Source organism: Otolemur garnettii, unplaced genomic scaffold (assembly GCF_000181295.1).
Source record: "Otolemur garnettii isolate 467f Iridium unplaced genomic scaffold, OtoGar3 scaffold00263, whole genome shotgun sequence".
In the NCBI taxonomy this organism is placed as follows: Eukaryota; Metazoa; Chordata; class Mammalia; order Primates; family Galagidae; genus Otolemur; species Otolemur garnettii.
Window position 1 is genome coordinate 480,468 of NW_003852658.1, and position 18,671 is coordinate 499,138.

The 18,671-nt window shown below is 52.3% G+C and overlaps 2 protein-coding genes across 3 annotated transcripts in view; one reads left to right on the top strand and one right to left on the bottom strand.

Moving 5' to 3' along the window:
- Positions 1-13,576, bottom strand: part of CLCN2 (chloride voltage-gated channel 2) — a 15,652-nt gene extending 2,076 nt beyond the window's left edge. The window contains exons 1-22 of the mRNA XM_003802863.3: positions 13,348-13,576; positions 10,947-11,103; positions 10,672-10,803; positions 10,173-10,301; positions 9,953-10,086; positions 9,770-9,847; positions 9,613-9,691; positions 9,362-9,487; positions 9,188-9,272; positions 8,996-9,097; positions 7,589-7,673; positions 7,270-7,425; positions 6,847-6,916; positions 6,498-6,608; positions 6,053-6,266; positions 5,648-5,781; positions 5,244-5,416; positions 5,015-5,129; positions 4,733-4,806; positions 4,446-4,499; positions 4,268-4,306; positions 3,988-4,092 (exon numbers count right to left, since the gene is read on the bottom strand). Coding sequence (XP_003802911.1) covers positions 3,988-4,092; positions 4,268-4,306; positions 4,446-4,499; positions 4,733-4,806; positions 5,015-5,129; positions 5,244-5,416; positions 5,648-5,781; positions 6,053-6,266; positions 6,498-6,608; positions 6,847-6,916; positions 7,270-7,425; positions 7,589-7,673; positions 8,996-9,097; positions 9,188-9,272; positions 9,362-9,487; positions 9,613-9,691; positions 9,770-9,847; positions 9,953-10,086; positions 10,173-10,301; positions 10,672-10,803; positions 10,947-11,103; positions 13,348-13,422 — 2,427 coding nt within the window. The 5' untranslated portion in view covers positions 13,423-13,576. The remainder of the gene's footprint in view (positions 1-3,987; positions 4,093-4,267; positions 4,307-4,445; positions 4,500-4,732; positions 4,807-5,014; positions 5,130-5,243; positions 5,417-5,647; positions 5,782-6,052; positions 6,267-6,497; positions 6,609-6,846; positions 6,917-7,269; positions 7,426-7,588; positions 7,674-8,995; positions 9,098-9,187; positions 9,273-9,361; positions 9,488-9,612; positions 9,692-9,769; positions 9,848-9,952; positions 10,087-10,172; positions 10,302-10,671; positions 10,804-10,946; positions 11,104-13,347) is intronic.
- A 1,626-nt stretch (positions 13,577-15,202) lies between these two features.
- Positions 15,203-18,671, top strand: part of POLR2H (RNA polymerase II subunit H) — a 4,812-nt gene continuing 1,343 nt past the window's right edge. Inside the window, exons 1-4 of one of the 2 annotated variants that reach the window (XM_003802870.3) lie at positions 15,203-15,387; positions 16,853-16,936; positions 17,020-17,113; positions 17,650-17,733. In XM_003802870.3, coding sequence (XP_003802918.1) covers positions 15,315-15,387; positions 16,853-16,936; positions 17,020-17,113; positions 17,650-17,733 — 335 coding nt within the window. In that variant the 5' untranslated portion in view covers positions 15,203-15,314. Of the gene's footprint in view, positions 15,393-16,852; positions 16,937-17,019; positions 17,114-17,649; positions 17,734-18,671 lie in introns of both variants that reach the window. The other variant, XM_023508663.1, reaches the window with a different exon arrangement.

Here is an 18,671-nt window from a genome sequence, read left to right on the forward strand (position 1 = left end):
AGGAAACCTTTTTATTATAAGGTTAGCTGTTTTAATAATCTCTTAGCCTTGTCTTATGGTCTAATAATACCTCTCATCTCCCAAGGAGCCTATTAAATAGTTCTCTTGGATTTTCTTCTCCACAATCCTAATCAGGTGAGCTCCTGGCAGGCTGTATGCCATTCAGGTTTGCAAACCACTTGCCTTACCAATCTACTTATGAACCTCCTGGCCCTTCTTCCCGACTCCTACCCTCAAAATCTGCAGCAGGACTGGGGCCACAGAAGCCTACTGAGTTCTCCTGCTTTCTGCCTCCCTTCCCTCCATCTTGGCCCTGCCATCTGATGCACTTGGTCAAATTTGAGTAGAGCCCAGACTATGCCCACAATACCATTCCCAAACCTTAGATTCCTCTATGTACCCCAGCTTCCAGTCTCACATAATTACTCCTTTTTCTGAAAAATCCATTTTTTCTACACTTTAAAGTTATCTCTCAGTGTAAGTAGTAGTAATAATAATTCCTAACATATATTGAATATTTACTGTGTGCCAGGTACTATTAAGTTCTTTACCCAATGAAGTATTATCCCCATTTTACAGATAAGAAAAATGAAACACAGAGAGGCTAAGAAATCTGCCAGGGTCACACAATTAACTAGTATGGGACAGAGCAAGGATTTGGGTTCAGCCAGTCTGGCCCTGGCATTGACACTCACCTTGCCTGCCTCTACATAAGTGGCCTCAGAATGAATGAGGTACTAATCAGTACAGTGATATCCAGCTGCTGGGATTCCATTAATAGTCTGCAATGTATTCTCTCTCCTATGTGAATGTTCCGATGAGGTTTCACTCTTGCTCAGGATGGACTCAAACTCCCGAGCTCAAGTGATCCCCCTGCCTCAGCCTCCCAGAGTACTAGGATTACAGGCATAAGCCACTGCCCCCAGCCTCCTCTGCTGAGCTTAACTGGGCTACTACTTGTTGATTCCTTAGACCTGTAAGGACATTCTGAATTCTAATCTTTTATGTTCTTATCACTTAACAGCTCTTTGTACTTTTGCTAAGTTGGTTCCCTCAAAGGGTTCTCTTCCTCTGATTTGTAAGTTTGTAACAAAAACCTACTTTGTTCTTTTTTATGTTAATTTAATTAGAAATCAGAGAGCCCACTGGAGGGCCTGTACTTCTTGGGCTTGTGAACAGTGAAAAGACAGGGAAAGGGACAACATGGCCTTCTGAAAGAATGCTGGGAGCAGGGCCAGGAAATCTGGGCTCTGGGCCTGATTCTGCTATACTAATTCAGGCAAATGACCTCACCACATGCCTCAGTTTCCCTATGTGTTAAAATGGCTAAAATCATAGGCTTTTTTTTTTTTTTTTGTAGAGATAGAATCGCACTTTATCACCCTTGGTAGAGTGCTATGGCGTCACACAGCTCTCAGCAACCTCCAACTCCTGGGCTTAGGCAATTCTCTTATCTCAGCTTCCCGAGCAGCTGGGACCACAGGGGCTGGGTTTGAACCTGCCACCCTCAGTATATGGAGTGGGCGCCCTACCCACTGAGCCATAGGCACCACCCCAAACCATAGGCTTTTGAGTCAGACCACCTTGAATTCCAGGCCCAGTTCTGCTACTTACTAGCCGTGTGACCTTGGGCAACTTCCTTAACTTCTTTGAATCTAAGTTTCTCATCTATAAAAACTGGAATATCACAATATCTATTATTTTGTGTGGTTTTGAGGATTAAGTTAGACGTGAGGAGCTTAGCAACAGTGTTTGCACATGGCAAGTGCTGTATCAGCATTATCATCATCGTCATGGATGTTTGAGGATTAAGCAAAATCATTGTGGAAAAGTTTTAGAGGTTTTATTTAAAAAGGCTTTAAATAAAACCCTATGTATTATTTTATTTATTTATTTATTTAGAGACAGAGTTTCACTTTGTTACCCTTGGTAAAGTGCCGTAGTGTCATAGCTCACAGCAACCTCAAATTCTTGGGCTCAAGAGATTCTCTTGCCTTAGCCTCCCAAACAGCTGGGACTACAGGCATCCACCACAACACCCAGCTATTTTTAGAGATGGGGTCTCGCTCTTGCTCAGGCTGATCTTAAACCTGTGAGCTCAGGCAATCCACCTGCCTTGGCTTCCCCAAGTGCTAAGATTACAGGCATAAGCGTGGGGCCTGTGCCCGGCCCCTGTGTATTATTTTAGGCCTATGTCCTTTTTCTTTCTTGCTCTCTTTTTTTTTTGGCAGTTTTGGCTGGGGCTGGCTTTGAACCTGCCACCTCTGGCATATGGAGCTGGCGCCCTACTCCTTTGAGCCACGGGCGTCGCCTCTCTTTTTTTTTTTTGAGACAGAGTCTCACTCTGTTGCCTTGGGTCTAGTGCTGTGGTGTCACAGCTCATAGCAACCACAAACTCCTGGGCTCAAGTAATTCTCTTGCTTCAGCCTCCTGATTAGTTGAGGCTACAGGCACCCACTAACATGCCTGGCTATTTTTAGAGATGGGGTGTTGCTCTTGCTCATGCTGGTCTCAAATTCTTGAGTACAAGCAATCTACCCACCTCAACCTCCCAGAGTGCAAGGATTACAGGCACAAACCACCATATCTCCTTTTTTCTTTTTGAGACAGAATCTCACTATGTCACCCTCAGTAGAGTGCCGTGGCGTCACAGCTCAGAGAACCTCAAACCCTTGGGCTTAAGCGATTCTCTTGCCTCAGCCTCCCAAGTAGCTGGGATTACAGGTGCCCGCCACAACGCCTGGTTATTTTTTTGCTGCAGTTGTCGTTGTTGTTCAGCTAGCCCAGGCCAGGTTTGAACCACCAAGTGAACCTGCCAGCCTCAGTGTATGTGGCTGGTGCCATAACCACTGTGCTCCAGGCGCCAAGCCCATATCTCCTTTTTTCTTATAAATGCACTATAGTAACTCACTTCCCCAAAGACAGAAGTTCTAAGTTCCTTTATTACCTTTTGTTTTTTTTGTTTTTCTTCTGTCCCCTGTCCTCCCTGCCTTGGCCTCTGCTTGTCTGTGCTATGATGGCTCTTAGCATGGCTATGTTTAAGCTAGCTGCCAAGCTGCAGGCGATGGGAGTGTTTACCCTCTACCGATCCCCTCCTCCCATCTCCTTCAGCACCGTCCAGCTCCATGAGGACTGCACATTAAGTGTATCAAAAATTTAGCCCAAACACTCCTTCCTTGGCTTTTGCTGGTTCAGAGAGCTGTCTTGCCAGCCTGCTGGACATGCCTGTACTTCCTGCTTTCACTTAGAAGCCTGAAGGTGCCCAAAGATGTGGGCTGCCCCATCCTTGGGAGCCCTGGAAGCAGTCCTTCCCCGAGGACCCTGCCTTCTCTTGGTGTCTGCCTCACTCATCCCCAGTCAGTGTTCAGTTCCTCTCTCCATTTCTGCAGGCTACTTTGCCTTCTGCTGAGCTGTCTTCCTGTGTTCTTTCCAGTTTTCCTTTGGCCTACATTAAGTCAGACTTTCTGGGGTCTGACATTCCAAACCCCCCACTGAGTGTCTCTCATCTTTGTTTATCTCTTCTCTGCAGTCTCCTTACCCCTACTTGGATGTTTGTTAGCTTTTTTATTAGATTTTCTTATCATGCCTGTTTCTCACCCATTTTTCCAGCGTGGGCGTATCAGCCTTGTTTGGCTCTGGCAGCCTCCTGCCTAGCTCTGACCCTGGGCTGGCCTTCTGGCTTCCACCCAGTTCGAGCCCTGTCTTTGTTGCTGCTTTGGTCCAGTGTTTCCCGGGGGCAAAGCTAAGTAGAAGAGAAATGATGCCTGGCTCCATCACAGAGCAGGAGAAGGCTAAGGGGTCCTGGCTCTCAGTCTCCCATGACCAAAGCAGCAATGTAGCTGAAAACATCTCAGCACAGAGCCTGCTCTCTCCTCCTCTTTCCTTTCCCACTGGTCCGAGTCTAAACTTGTGTGTGTGGGATGTCCTAGATCCCCACCCTGTCCTCCTGAGAGCCCAGGCCAGCCCTGGGCGAGCTGCTGACCCTACCTTGTGCAAAGATGTCCGCTCTACCAACTGGAAGGGAGCGGGATCAATTTTGCAGTCACTGAAGTTGACAGGTTCATCTAGTTGCTGCTCCTCCCATGCCAGAATCTGAGGAAAAGAGACTAGGAAGGTGAGGAAGAAGGTGCACATAGCTGACCTCACCTCCCTGGGAGCTGACCTGCCCTTTTTTCTACCCCATTGTACCTCCCGTGGGGACAGCAGCCAAGAAGATGACTGAATGCACCCAGGAAGAAACAGGGTCCAGAGTCCAGTGGCACCTTACCTCCTCAGGGCTCATCTCTCCTTCCAGGTCTGAGTCACTCTAGGAAAGAGGAAGGGAGGTTGGCAGTGAAGGGCTGGGGCAGGTGGGTACACTTCTACCTCTGAGGAGGTTCCCCAACCTTGACCCTGGCCCTCCCTGTCCAGTGCTCCTGAGCTGCAGGATGTGAGAGTACACTTACCGCCAGGGAGATTCGGACCCGCTTCAGCTTGCGCTTGTCACAGGACTCCGACTTCTCCAATTTTGTCAGAGTCAAACCAGAGAGAATAGGAATTGGTTATAGGGAAGGGGAGGTGAGGGGAAGCAGCAGAGCCCTAGGAAGGGCACACTGCAGGGCCAGAGCTGACAGCTAGAAGGGCAGAAAGGGAGAATAGAGGCAGCCCTGCAGGGCTGATGGAGAAATGGTCTTGGTGTCAGAGAGGGAGCTGGGGAAAAAGCAAGCCAGGGGGCCAGGCTCCAACCACTCACCTCAGAAGGAGCCTCAGGAGGCGAACTGCCACAGAAGAGGCTCCTGAGGGCAATGCCTGCCGACTCCACATTTCCTGTGTTCCCAAACAGGGGCAATGTCATCTTTGGGGGAGAGGACCAGGAGAGGTGAGGAAGGCAAGGGGAGAGGCATCCTAGTTCTAACCTGGCCCATCTGGGCAGCCTCGTCCACATAGACTATGCTCCTACAGAAGGGCTGGCCAGGGGCCCTAATAAGTGTCAGTGGCTCGGGCTCAGGCTCTCTGGGTGGAGGAGATGGGCTACCTGTGGGACTCTCCCCGAGGTTCATGGTAATGCTGGGCCCCCTCTTGAGAGCAGGCTTTAGGGGTTTCTGAGTCTCTCCTCGCACTGCAGGGAAGCCTGAGTCTTCTATGTTCACCTGCATGGATAGGAAGGGGCTGGTGAGGCTGTGGCCCCAGACCACCCTCTGTATTACCCTCCCAATTCAGTCTACATAGTGCCATGTAAAACACCTGTGTGTCCTTCCCCTTACCTGGAAGCGGACAGAAGTCTTGGGGCTAGGGGGACTCTCCTGGTCAGATGGTGGACAGGTCTGGGCAGCTCTACGCTCCTGTATGTACTGTCGCCGGCGGGCTGGGCTCAGCTGGGCCCCCAGCAACGCCACCACCTGTGAGCGCTCGATGGAGCCCAGCAGAATCATGGATTCTGCATAGAATAGGTGAGAGGACTCAGGAGCTGACAGTGAGCCTCTACCCCCAGCCTCTCACACCCGGAAGTGGGCCCCAGACACAGTCACAGCCAGAGGGAAACTCCTGCCTGGCAGTTGACCCTTTCCCTTTGCGCTTAAAGAGACTGGTCCTGAGCTCCCTCCCCTCTCCTAAGCTGTGAGTGACCTTGAGAGATACCTCTATCACCTCAGCCTCCTCCTGGCCTTACCAGGGGACTCCACTAGGGCCAACATGCGGCCCTTGGTCCTGTGCAGTGCCAGCCGCAGGTCCCGGAAGGTACAGCTGAGGGCGACATGGGGAACATCCCGCACCATGATGTCTTCTACTCGTACCCGGTACTGCCTGGGTGGGAAGAGAGGGGCACTTGGTTTGTAGTTAGCAAGGGAGAGTAGCCCTGAATACAACCATGTCAGGAAGGTGCCAGAGCCCCTGGGGATGGGCTAGGGGCTAAGGGTCAAGAAGTGCTCCCTGCCTTTCTTTGTGAACACCTGAGGCCAGCTACAGTGCCTTCAAGGTGTGGACAAGGGCAGCTCTGACCAGAAGGGAGAAAGGTGAGGTCTTAAGATGCCTTCTTCCCCTCACCCACACCCACTTGGCACCCAGCCCTGCGTACTGGTGGCGGCCCCAGCCCAGCTCAGGCAGATAGGGCAGTTTCTTGATTCGGATGATGCTGTCATAGAGTGAGGGCTGTAGGCTCTGGGCAACGGCGTTGGCTAGGATGACGGCGATCATGACTGGCAGGATGTGGGCGATCTGGCCTGTGAGCTCGAACACGATCACAGCGGTGGACACTGTGTGTGTCACTGCTCCTGCCAGTGCAGCTGCCCCTGGGGACAGCCACCCTCAGTCTCCTCAGGGTGTCCAGGCCCCAGAAGACCCTCCCTACCCTGGGTGGGTGCTGTGGGGAGCCCCTTAAGGCTGCCCATATAGTGCTGGGGCCTGGGTCTCTGAAGCTGAGGGAAGCCCTGTTTCTGCCAGCAGGGGGCACCAGAGCCTCAGACCCTGTGGCCAGGGGGATGGATGTGTTACAAAGGCAGAGGCAGACCTAGGGCACTCACCAACCACAGCATAGCCCCCAGGCACAATCCGGTAAGTGCTACTGTCGGTGTGAATCCCATCTGGGAACCAGGCGGCCATGCTTTCACCCACCAGACGCCCAAATGCTGCTCCTTCAGGGAGGGGGTGGGAAGAGAAAGAGGTAGTGGAGGGGGAGGGCAAGGGCACTAGGAAGAGAGAAGGTCAGAGGGTGGGGGAGGGGCCAGTGGGTCATTCAGTGCAAGGAACAGTCCCTCAGGGTTAGGGGTTCAGACTGGGGCTGGACCAAAACCCACTCCTGGGCACAGAAGGGATGGATGGGGATGGGTAGGTGGGAGTACCGGCTGGGAGAGTAGGCAGCTGAGAACTTACCAATGACAAAGACAGGCATGAAGGCCCCACAGGGGACTGGGATAGTAGTGGCCAGTGCAGACATCCAGAACTGCAGGCAGGAGATGGTTCAAATAGGCAAAGGCACCACCTACCCCGAGCAGCCCCCAGCTCCATGAAAGGAGCCTACCTTGCTAATCAGGCAGACACAGAAACTTTGGGGATGAAGGGAAAGGGACAGATCCAAAGTGGCTTGGGTTCAAATCCTCACTCTGCCATCTAGCTGAGTGGCTTTGCACCAATTACTTTACTTCTGTGCCTTGATTCCTCATCTTAAAACAGTAATAATCACAGTACCTTTCTTGTGGAGCTGTGAGGCTGAGAGGAATTACTACTACATGGCAAATGCCTGGAACAGTGTAGGTCTATGTGAACATTACTGATATAATATGTAAGGAGCCCCACCTTCATGAGAATGAAGATGACCAGGGTGAGGAAGACATTAGCTCGTGGTGGGCTCCAGGCCTGTGAGGTGCTGGGAGGGTCTAGCTCCTCCACCAGGCCCTGGCGAACCCACGTCCGGTTGTCAAACAGGGTGACCAGTGTCTCCTTCTGTGAGAGCTATGGAGAACAGGGTGTCTCAGGCTAGGGAATAGGCAGAATGAAAGGAGGGACCATAGGAACCCCTGGGAAACAAGAGGTCTCACAGTCATGTTGAAGCTGCTGACTTTTGAAGGAATGCATCCCCAGGGAAAGCAACAGTTTCAGTTTTGCCTATAGTTACCTGTCCAGCCATGAACTGTCCAAAGCCAGGGGGGAAAGTCAGAGTGGAGATGATCAGGGTTACCAGAGCCGGGAAGAGCAGGCGTCTAGAGATGTAAGTTGCACAGCATCAGACATGGGTGGTGATGGGCTGAGTGCCCTCACATACCTCAAGGCTGAGGTCAGGGCAGAGCCCTGATTCTTCCATGAAAGCACACAGTCCTGAGAGAAGGTGCCCTTTGCTGTTGATTATGTAAGCGATAGCCTTAAGTGGTAGACCAATGTTATTATAAGAGCTGGAGGTATGACCTAAAGGCCTTTCTTTTGGCCCCCCCTGATTTTGTAAGTGGGTAACAGCAGCAGGAGAGACTCTATCCCCTCAGTCCTCTCTGAGACACCTCTGAGTTATAATTCCACCCTCCACCCTCATAAGTCTCAGCTGAAGGGTGCATTGTGTGAGGGTAGAGAGAAGTTTCTGCCTCTGTCTTTCTCTCTGTGCTGACTTAGTGTGAAGGTCAGTGTTAGGAGAAGCTGTGGTCACTCAGGAAGTTGACCAGAGGTATTGAAGAGAACAGGTTCAGTTGGCTGCCCTCTCCCTGAAGGATGTCAGTCCCAATGGAAGTCATGTCTCAGGCCTCCCCATTCCCAGTCCTCAGAGTCACAGTGAGACCTGTGTTCTGGAGGAAAAGAATCTTTTTTTTTGAGATAGAATCTCACTCTGGAGTGCCACGGACTCAGCTTAGCTCACAGCAACCTCAAATTCCTGAGTTCAAGTGATCCTCCTGTCTTAGCCTCCCAAATAGCTGGGACTACAGGTGCCTGCCACCGCACCTGGCTAGTTTTTCTATTTTTAGTAGAGATGGGTCTTGCTCTTGCTCAGGCTGGTCTTAACCTCCTGAACTCAAGAAATCTTACCGTGGCTTCCCAGTGTTAGGATTACAGGTATGAGCCACTGTGCCCAGCCTGAAAATTATTTTTTGAGAGATAGGGTCTTGCCATTGCTCAGGCTGGTCTCAAACTGCTGAGCTCAAATGACCCTTTCACTTTAGCCTCCCAAAGTGTTAGGATTATAGGTGTGAGCCATTGTGCTTGGCCTAAAAAATCTTACTCCTCTCCACAGGTCACAGGGGAAACTGAGACTCAAATACTCACCAGGGAGCAAAGCTATCTAGAGTAGGTGGAAGGACTAAAGGAAGCCTCAGTTTTTGATCCCAAATGCCTTCTGCCACTGACTAAAAATTCAAAAGTGCAATTTTTCAAGATATATAAACATCAAAATGTTCAGTCAGCCTGGAAAACACCATTGGCTGCTTTCCCAGTGGAGTATCTGTTTTTGAGTAGGCTACTACCTCACTTGTCACTGTCCCTGGCCCACTGTGGCCCTCATATAATCTAGAGCAGCCTGGAGAGGACCCTAGAGCTAACTCACTTCCTCATGAGGAAGCGATTGATGGTCTTCTGCTTCCGCATCACCTGGACAATCTTCCGGTTCAGGTAGACAAAGAGGGCTCCCCCGAAGCCACTAGCAATACTGGAGAGGGAACAAACACCAGGGTAAAGTGAACCTTCTCATGGAAACCTCCCTCCTCGCTGACACCCCCTGCCTCTCTCAGCTCCTTACCCAATGACAGCAAAGGCAGGCAATTCCTGCAGGTCAAAGGGGAAGTCGAGCCGGAACCGGGTTTTGAAAAGTGCAGTAATGGTTTCTGAAGGGAAGAGTAGCAGAGAGAAGCAGGTCTACCCTCGTGGGCCTGACTGAAACATCTGGGGTCCCTAATACTCCAGGTGCCCCCACCTTCATCACGGTTCCAGACTGCCAGGACCCGGAAGATGAAGGCACTGAACGTGGCAGCAAAGAATCCCCGCCAATAATTCCGCACAGCGAAGAAGGTGGAGGTGACCTCAATGCTGAACAGCACGCCTGCCAGGGGCAGAGGAGAATGCCACCTCAGGCTGGGCCTGGACGAAGGACCCAGATGAGTAAGGCAAAGGAGGAGAGGCCAAGGGCAGGGCTGGGGGCCGGACTGACTAAGGAGCCCTGCCTACCTCCAATAGGCGCTGCAAAGCAGCAGCCCACTCCCACGGCACAGGCGGCAGCCAGCATCTCTGTGTTCCGGGACTCATTCTGGCAAGAGTGGTGGCAAAGGAGCATTCATCAAGTGCTCAGCAGTCCACGCCTCCCCATCCCCAGGGTTCCCCTTACCTCATAGATACCCCCAAAGAGGGAGAGGAACTTGCTGAGAAGGGCGGCACACATGCTTGCAATATGCACAAAAGGGCCCTGTGGGTGGAGGCAGGCAGTGAGTGGGGAAGGGGCCCGCTCTGACCTCAGCCTGGCCTCTTCCTCCACTGGGAGGGCCTCCTTCATCCCCCAACCTGTTTTTACCTCTTTGCCAAGTGGCATCCCACTGCCCAGGGCACAGGTCAGCCCAATGACCTTAGCTACAAAGGTCTTAAGGGTGAGGTATTCTTTCAGCACCACTCCCCGCAAGATGGTCTTCATCTCCGGGATGCCAGACCCTGGAGACGGTACAGTTCCAGGAGAGTCATTTGATGTGCCCATTTCAGGAAGCCCGCCCCCAGCCTCCCCTTTTCTCCTACTGTACCAACAGCCTGAGGAGCCAGGATCTGTGTGAATCCAGCTGAGAATGTGATAAGGACAACAGGGTAGGTGACCCAGGCCAGGTACTGGAGCAAGATGCTGGTGTTCAAGCCCCGGGACATCCACTGCTGAGCTGTGGGAAGAGGACACGCTGATTGATGGACCCCTGATGCACACACCAACTCTATGCCTGGCCACTGGGACAAACTGAAGTGACAGGTTGTCTCAGGGAATATCTCACAGAACCCGGGCATAGAATAAAGGGAAGGGGCTCTTAAGGGAATTTACTGGGACAAAGACCACTTTAAGTAAAGGGGTCAGTTGGAGAGGGGAGGCAAGAAGTTGTGGTCTATGGGAGCGGCAGTAATTATGCCTAAATATGGATAGCCAGACTTGCTGGGGAATGTGGTCAGTGGTCAAGCAGTCAAGATGCCTGGAAAAGTGTAGCATGGAGGAAGTAGGTCGGTTCTTCTCAGCCCTCCCCTACCTGCTCTTGCCCTCACCCTGTAGACAGGCAGCGATGGCATAGTCCATGGCCCAGCTGACCAATGCCATGAGGAGCCCCAGCAGGACAAGGAAGATCCAATCTTCACCAACCCTGGACACGAGGAACTTGTGGCAGTGTACGGAACAGACTGGGTACAGGAAAGGGAAGAGTGGGGAGGCTGGCACCAAAGTGCTCCTACCTGTTACCAGCCTCTCCCACTGGCAGCTCTAAATGGCCTCTGTCCCCCTCAGCACAGCACAGCTAGGTCCCCTGTCCCAACCCAGTTCTCACTGCGGCATCGGGCGCAACGGCTCTGTCCATATTCCAAGAGCTCTGGAGGAGCCCGAGGGGACAGGGGACCCCTCCAGGGCTCAGGCCCTCCCAGGCGAATCCGAGCAGCTTCCTCTTTGGCAAAGGCCCCAAGGTCCTGAGTATACCGGCCATACATCTGGAACAACAGAGAAGATTGGGAGCATGAGTGGTCATGGGCTGAGTAGGGGTGCAGGGAGTAGTCCTAGGGCCTGACTCCCCTTCTCCTGGCCCCCACATTGCACATCCCCTCTTGGACTCATAGTTCCCACTCTGGCTTAGGGTATGGGAACAATGCACATTGCAGACTGTGGAGGCTGTCCTGACCAGAGCGATGGGAACAGCAAAGGTATAGGGACACAGTTCTGGGGGTGGCAGAATGATTGGGCCTCTTCTCACAGGCCCAGGCCGGGGGCACTGAGGAGTAGGAAGGAAGGCCCCAGAAAGGAAAAGATAGAAAAACCCAAGCCACAGTCTGGAAGTGGGAGGACAAAGGATCAGAGAATAAGGGATGGTCAAGGGCATGTGGGCAACAATAAGAGCTTCATGGAGCTGGGGGTAGCTGAGTTGGGCCTTGCAGTAGGCAAGGCCCCAATCCTTATCACGTTCCTGCTGGGCCTCTGGCCTGTGACCAACTCAGCTACACCCCTCCCGCCCACCCTAATCCCCTTGTCCCCATTCTCCACTGCCACCCCCACTAGCCTGCCAGCCCAGCTGGGAGTGGAAAGCTTCTCCTGGTGGGTGAAGAGTGTTTGGTGCCCTTAGTCCCACTCTGGATCTGCCTTGAGCCCAGTGGCGGGCTGGGGGACAGCAGAGGCTGTGGATGGCTGGGCTGACACTGTGGGTACTGGGGTGATGGGAAGGGACAGTCGCCTGCCCCAGCCATGGCTAGACCTGCCAAGCTGGGCGTGTGTTGGGGGGTGGGGAGGAGTAGATTCCGGCTGCCACCCGCAGAGCTTCGGGACACAAAGGGCTCCTGTTGGGGCTGGGGTGGGGGGGGAGAGGGAGGGAAAGATAGAGACAGAAAGAGGGTGAGAGATAGGGAGAGAGTAAAGGGAGAAGCACAGAGAAGAGAGGGAACTAGAGAGAAGAGAAAGGGGACAAGAGAAAAGAGGTGGAGGGAAGGGATAGAGGAGAGAAAGAGATGAGAGGGAAAGAAGTAGGGAGAGGAAAAGAAAAGAGTATAAAGCGGTAAACACAGCATAGGAGGGGGAGGTGAAAGTGAGAGAGAAAGACAAAGGGATAAGAAGGGGAAGGGGGAGAGGCTGGAGCAGAGTGTCCACTTGACCCTGACAGCTCATTCCAAAGATAGAGATAGAGGAAAGGAGATGGAGAGGTGGCTTGCTGGTGCAACAGAGGCACCATTTCAGAGGCCAGGTGTCTGGCGTCCTCCACCAATGGCCCTATCCCCAGCCCGTGCAGATAAACAGACAGCTCCCACCTAATCCCAAGGGCTTGGCCCTTGACGCTTGCTCTACCCCTACCCTGTCATCCTTTCTTCACCCAGTCACTTTCTTGTACCTAGGCACCTCCCAGACTCAGTTATAGCCCAGGTCTTCTTCCTGAGAGGTTTCCTCCCTGCCACCTTCCTGGGCAAATTCCAGCCTAAGCTGGTAAAAAGGACTCAAGCCCATTCCTTTTCCTAGGGCTTCGGTCCTCCACTCCAGTGACATGAGAAGAGTCAAATAACTTCTCAGTAACAGTGGTGGCCATGAGTCAACTCAGAGCCTGGGACCCCTGCTTCTAATGAGGTCAAGGGTCACTCCTGGGTAGTGGGACCTGGATGGATGAAGGTCCCAATCCCCACACCCATTCCTGCTTGACCCACTCTCCCTAAAGCTCCTGTGCCTCACTCTTTTCCATAGTACCAATTGAGGGGTTTCTGCCAGAGTTAGGTGTTGAGCACCCAGGGATAGGGGTTGGGGTTAGGTTTGATCATCTTTCTACACTCTGGACTCCAAGCTTAGCACAGTGTCACTCACAAGGCAGAGACACAGGGAATGTCTTGGAGGGTGGACACAGAAGTGTGGAGAAAGTTCAGTGGTGTCAGTGGTGTTGGGGAGGGCCAGTGGGGTGCTGAGAGTTAGGCCTAGGTGGCAGGAAGAAGGAGCAAAGAAAATGTGTATTGTGGGGAGTGAAGGGAAGGACACCTGGGACAAAAACCTGGCGTCCTTGTCCTCAGCAGGACCCCACCTAAGCCAGAAACCATCATGCAGCATTCCATCCCTTTGGCCCTGAAGCCTCTCAGACTCCTGAGCCTCAGTTTCCCCAGCTTAAACGTCTGGGGTGGGGTTAGGCTAAGTCCTCGTCCTAGCTATTCCAAGGGTAACCTGAAGCAGCGACTCGGAGTACACTCTTCAGGGCTTGGCTCGGCTTCACTTACCAGAGTCTGCTCGTACTGCAGCGCCCGCGGCTCCATCCCTTCCTCCGCTGCCGCTGCCACCGCCGCCGCCGCCATCTCCGCGCACTGCCCTCTGGCCTCCCTCTGCGACTCCGGCTCAGCTCTCGGCCGGCAGAGTCCGAGCTGGCAGCCGTTTGGTCCCCGTAGCCCCGGTGGCCGAGTGCAGAGTGCGGCGGGCCCCGGGCGGGCGCCGCTGGCGCAGCCTCTCGCTCGCGTCCCCTCCTAGGCGGGCGGGCCGAGGGCGGTGCCCTCTGTGCTGCTCCGCCCGCCGGCCCCTCCAGAGGGGCCGCCCTAGTTGGGCTGGGGTCTGCTCTGGGGCTCCAGAGAGGCGGCAGGGGGCGCTTGGGCCGCAGGAGCCCATGCCCCCATAAGGGTAGGCCGGGTACCGAGAGGGGCGCAGAGGGTAGAGACGGGGGCGGGGCCGCTGGCACGTGGAGGGGCCGGGCCGGCTTCCCCGCTCCAGGCGCCCGGGCGGGAGGAGCTGGAGACGCTGAGCTCAGTCTGGTTTGGGGTCGGGGGCTGCAGATCCTTCTAGTCAGACTCTTCTGGGCTAGCCCGTCAGGAGCAGCCCCCCCTTTTGCTCTTTCGGAAAGACGAGCGGCTCAGTCGGGCTTGGGAAGGCCCCTTTGCCCCGTCTGGGGTGTGAAGCAAATCTGGGAGGATTCGGAGGGGGGTTCTGGGCGGTCTCTTTCATCCCCTCCCTTTCTCCTTCCTTTCCCGGCGAGTCTTCCTGGGAGGTGCCCCGGGAGCAACTAGGCCTGCAGGGGTGTGCGAGGAGGAGGTGGGGAGGAGACGCGGAAGGGTGAGGCTGGAGGGAAGGGAGCTCTAGGTGCGGGAGGCAGGCGTGGGGGAGCAGAGGTCGCTTCTCCCTGGCTGGGCCCAAGGAGAAACCCGAGTAGCTGCTGACGTCTCGGCGCCTTGAGGGAATGGCATGCTGGTGCTTCGCGGTCTCTATCAGGGTCCGGGGAAGGATAGAACAGGGGGTTGGGTGAGCTCAGGGTGGATAGGCAGTGTTAGAGATAGGGTCGGAGTAGAAGTCAGTGCACAGTAAAAGGACAGTGTGAGAGAAGGGCCAGCACCCAGGAGAAAAGGAGAAGAGTTAGTATCCAAGGAAGAGCAGAGTGTCAGGAGGAAGGGGCACATAGGGATGAGTGCTTAGGAGAGGGCAGTAGTGGCGGAAACCGGCAGTAGCTGGAGGGGCAATAGGCAGGGAGAGTGCCAGGTTGCAAGGACGGTGTGGGGGAGGGCAGTGGTGGGAAGGGTGCAGTACCAGGGGAGGCGACAATGCAGGTTTTCCTCTTCCCTATTAGTGACATCATGGCAAATTCCCAACATGGACCGACCCGGCTCAGGTGACGTCCAGAAGGGCTAGCTGGTCCAGGCCGGCCGTAGGGAGCTAGGTGCCAGCTGGAGGGGCTGGACAGAACTCCCTGCCGGTCTAACGCTCTGGAGGCGGGATTCTGCTCCACCCGCCCTCGGCGTGGACTGTGCCCTCCGCGGGCACGCGGTCTGGCAGGGTAGGGCTAGGGCCGGGCTTTCCTGGGCCAAGGATCAAGGTCTCTGCGGGGGTTAGGTCCCCACGCATTCCAGAATTCCAGGCGGGACTGTAAAGAGGGCGCAGTGGAGTCCTAGCGGAGAGCGAGAATCCCCGCCACCGCCGGAGGTTGGACCTATTGTTTTCCCGCCCTAGGCGGAGTCACCTGGGCCCAAGCCCCGCCCTCAATGCTGAAGCCTCTCCCAAGCAGTCTTTCAGGGCGGAAGTTAAGCCCAGAGAGGGAGGTGGCGGAAGTGGTCGCTGTACTGTGGTTCACGCGCATGCGCCACTCTTTACTGCTGCTGCTTTCTTGGGGCGGTTTTTGCCCTCTCTTTTCTCCACGTGAGTAGTTTTCACGTACCACCAGTGGTGGTCGTATGTTCAGGGCTTCTACTGCTGTCTTATCCCCATCACGATGGCCGGCATCCTCTTTGAGGATATTTTCGATGTGAAAGATATTGATCCGGAGGGCAAGAAGTTTGACCGAGGTAAGGTATGTAGGGGCGGTTTCGGGGAAGAGGCTAATCTCGGGACGGGTCCCATGACCGCCCATCTCGTGTGGTCTGCTCCTACTGGCAGATCCAAATGCAGGGACCTTTTTCGGGAACCCTATTTTTTGTTGTTGTTGCAGTTTGGGCGAGGCCGAGTTCGAACCCGCTACCCTCGGCATATGGGGCTGGCGCCCTACCCACTGAGCCACAGGTGTCACCCTCCTCGGGGAAACCTTTTGTGAGTGAGAAAACGGACTCCGAGCTTTCCCTGGTTTCGAGTATACGGTTCCCATTGCCTGGGGGGCCTTTTGTCATGGTGCCGGCAAACTCCTAACTATTTTTATGATCACCACTTACTCTGTGCATACATCTCACACGCGCGTTGTCTTATTTACTTATTATGAGGTAGGTGATACCTTCACCATTTTGTTCAGGAAGGTTAACTAACCCACTCAAGGCTGCACAGTGAGTGATTTCAGAGCCTGTATTCCTGTATTGTCCTCAGGATCTTTAGCTCTTTGCGAAGTATTCTGTGAGTTAGAGTTAACTACTTAGTATACAACTCTTTATTCTGTCATTGATCAATTGTTTCCCCTTGGTATCTCTTTTCCTGGAGATACGTTTTTTCTTTTTTTAAAATTTCAGGTTAGTGTGAGGGTACAAACAACTTGGTCACAATATTTGAGTTTGTTAGGTAGAGTCCTTGTAGTTGTGTCTCACACCCAAAAGCTGAGCCATACACCCCTACATTGTGCCCATTAAGTGAGAGCACCCCAAACTCCCCTCCCTCATTTTCCCTCTCCCCAACTTGAACTAAAATGAGTTGCTCTCCTCTGTGGAGACTTTTTTTTTTTTGAGACAGAGTCTCAAGCTTTCCCCCTGGGTAGGGTGCCATAGCTCACAGCAACCTCCAACTTTTGGGCTCAAGCTATCCTCTTGCCTCAGTTTTTCTATTTTTAGTAGAGATGAGTTCTTGCTTTTGCTCAGGCTGGTCTGGAACAACTGAGCTCCAGCAATCCATCCGCCTCAGCCTCCCAGAGTGCTAGGATTACAGGCGTGTAACCCTGCACCTGGCCTGGAGACATGTTTTCCAAGACTGACACTAGTTCTTGTACATCGTGATATGATAATCCCCTCATCACAGTGCATAGCACAGAAAGGAATCTTTTGAATGAATGAAAAACTTCCCGTAGAGTAAGGTCCTAAATTATCCAGGCAGGCCTAGAACTTGCATATTATTTGCTGCCGCAGCTTTGATTCTTTTCTGGGTATTCTATTCCCTTGCCTTAGTTTTTCTCCCCTTTTCCTGCATATCTGGTTCTGATTGAGTGGATGAGAGACCAGTGGATGTAGACTAGGTTAGATTGAGTGTTCTGTTGCATATAATCCCCAAATTAGGACCTGTAGGATCGGCTCTGGACCTGGCAATTACCTCTATCACTCTTTTCCTACTTCTCCCCAGTGTCTCGATTGCATTGTGAGAGTGAATCTTTCAAGATGGATCTCATCTTAGATGTAAACATCCAGATTTACCCTGTAGACTTAGGTAAGTTTTGAACACAGACAGTAAATAGCAAGAGGTTTTTGCTGCTTCAGCTGTTCACCTTCAGATACTACTGTTATTTTCAGGTGACAAGTTTCGGTTGGTCATAGCTAGTACCTTGTATGAAGATGGTACCCTGGATGATGGTGAATACAACCCCACTGATGACAGGCCTTCCAGGTGAGGTAGTGGAGAAGGAAGTATTAGCAGTGTACCCTGAGGACTAAGTAGATAAGTGATACAGAAAGATTCTTAATTTCTGAATTAAGTGATGATCAGCATAGTCTGAGTAACTTTAAGGAAAAAATTTTGCACTTAAGCATTCAAATAACCAGATGTTTATTGATAGCAATGATTACATGCTTTTGAGTTGCAGCTTTTTCAAGGGTGAGGAAATGACTGCTGAGTTACCTAGGCTGTGTGGGTGTTATCTCTTGGGAGGGAGCTCGGTGTGATGGAAAGGCTTTGGAGCCTCACTGAGTTCAATTCTCAGCTCTTATCAATTATTTTTTGAGTAACCTTAACCTCTTACAGCCTGTTTCTTCATTAGTAAAATAAAGATGGTCATATCTAACTCATAGGGCTGCTATGAGGTGTAAATGACATACTCGTAGTATCTGTTATGCTGGCATTTAGTTACCAGTTACCATTTCTAAAAAGAGTCTCTCATGTTATTAATTACTATTAAGAATATCTTTGCCACTGTTGTTCCACAGGGCTGATCAATTTGAGTATGTAATGTATGGGAAAGTGTACCGGATTGAGGGAGATGAAACTTCTACTGAAGCAGCAACACGCCTGTAAGTTCCAGTCTTGTGAGAACGCTTTTCTTTTCCTTGTTCTGAGAATTTGGGTCATGCTTCTGCTTTGTATGTTGAATCCCTCTCCTTAAGCACTTCGGACCTTGGTAGGACCTACAAAGACTTCTAGGGGCTAGGTGCAGTGGCTCATGCCTCTAATCCCAGCACTTTAGGAGGCTGAAGCAACAGGATCACTTGAGCCCAGCAATTCAAGACTAGCCTGAGCAATCTGTCTCTACCACAAAAAAAAAAAAAAAAAAAAAAAAAATCATCTGGGTTTGGTGGTGTATACCCATAGTCCCCGATAAATTTTGGGAGGCTGGGGCAAGAGTATTGCACAAGCTTAGACGTTCATCTAAGAAATCAGTCTAAGATTCTTATGTGAAAATGATCGTGCCAATGCACTCCAGCTTGGGTGACAGAGTGAGACCCTATCTCAAACAAACAAAAACTTCGAGGAATTGTTTTCAGTTTGAAATATAAGCTGCTCAATTTGCCCTTTGTCAGCACCTCAAGACCCACGGGTCCAAATGAGAAACTGGTAATCTTGCTGTGTAAAGTACAAAGGAGAGTTGCTTCTCCAGAAACTAAATGGCAGCATTAAATGATTAAACTGCTAGGCTTTTTTGTGTTTGTGTGTGTGTGTGTATATGTATGTATGTGTTTTGCTATACTGTATCTAATCCCTCATTGTTTGGTTTCTCTGGCCAGTTATTTTTTCTTTAAAATCCTAAAACAGGCGCGACACCTGTGGCTCAAGTGGCTAAGGTGCCAGCCACATACACCTAAAGGTGGCGGGTTCAAATCCAGCCCGGGCCCACCAAAACAACAATGAGGGCTGCAACCCAAAAATAGCCAGGCGCTGTGGCGGGCGCCTGTGGTCCCAGCTACTTGGGAGGCAGAGGCAGGAGACTCACTTGAGCCCAGGAGTTGGAGGT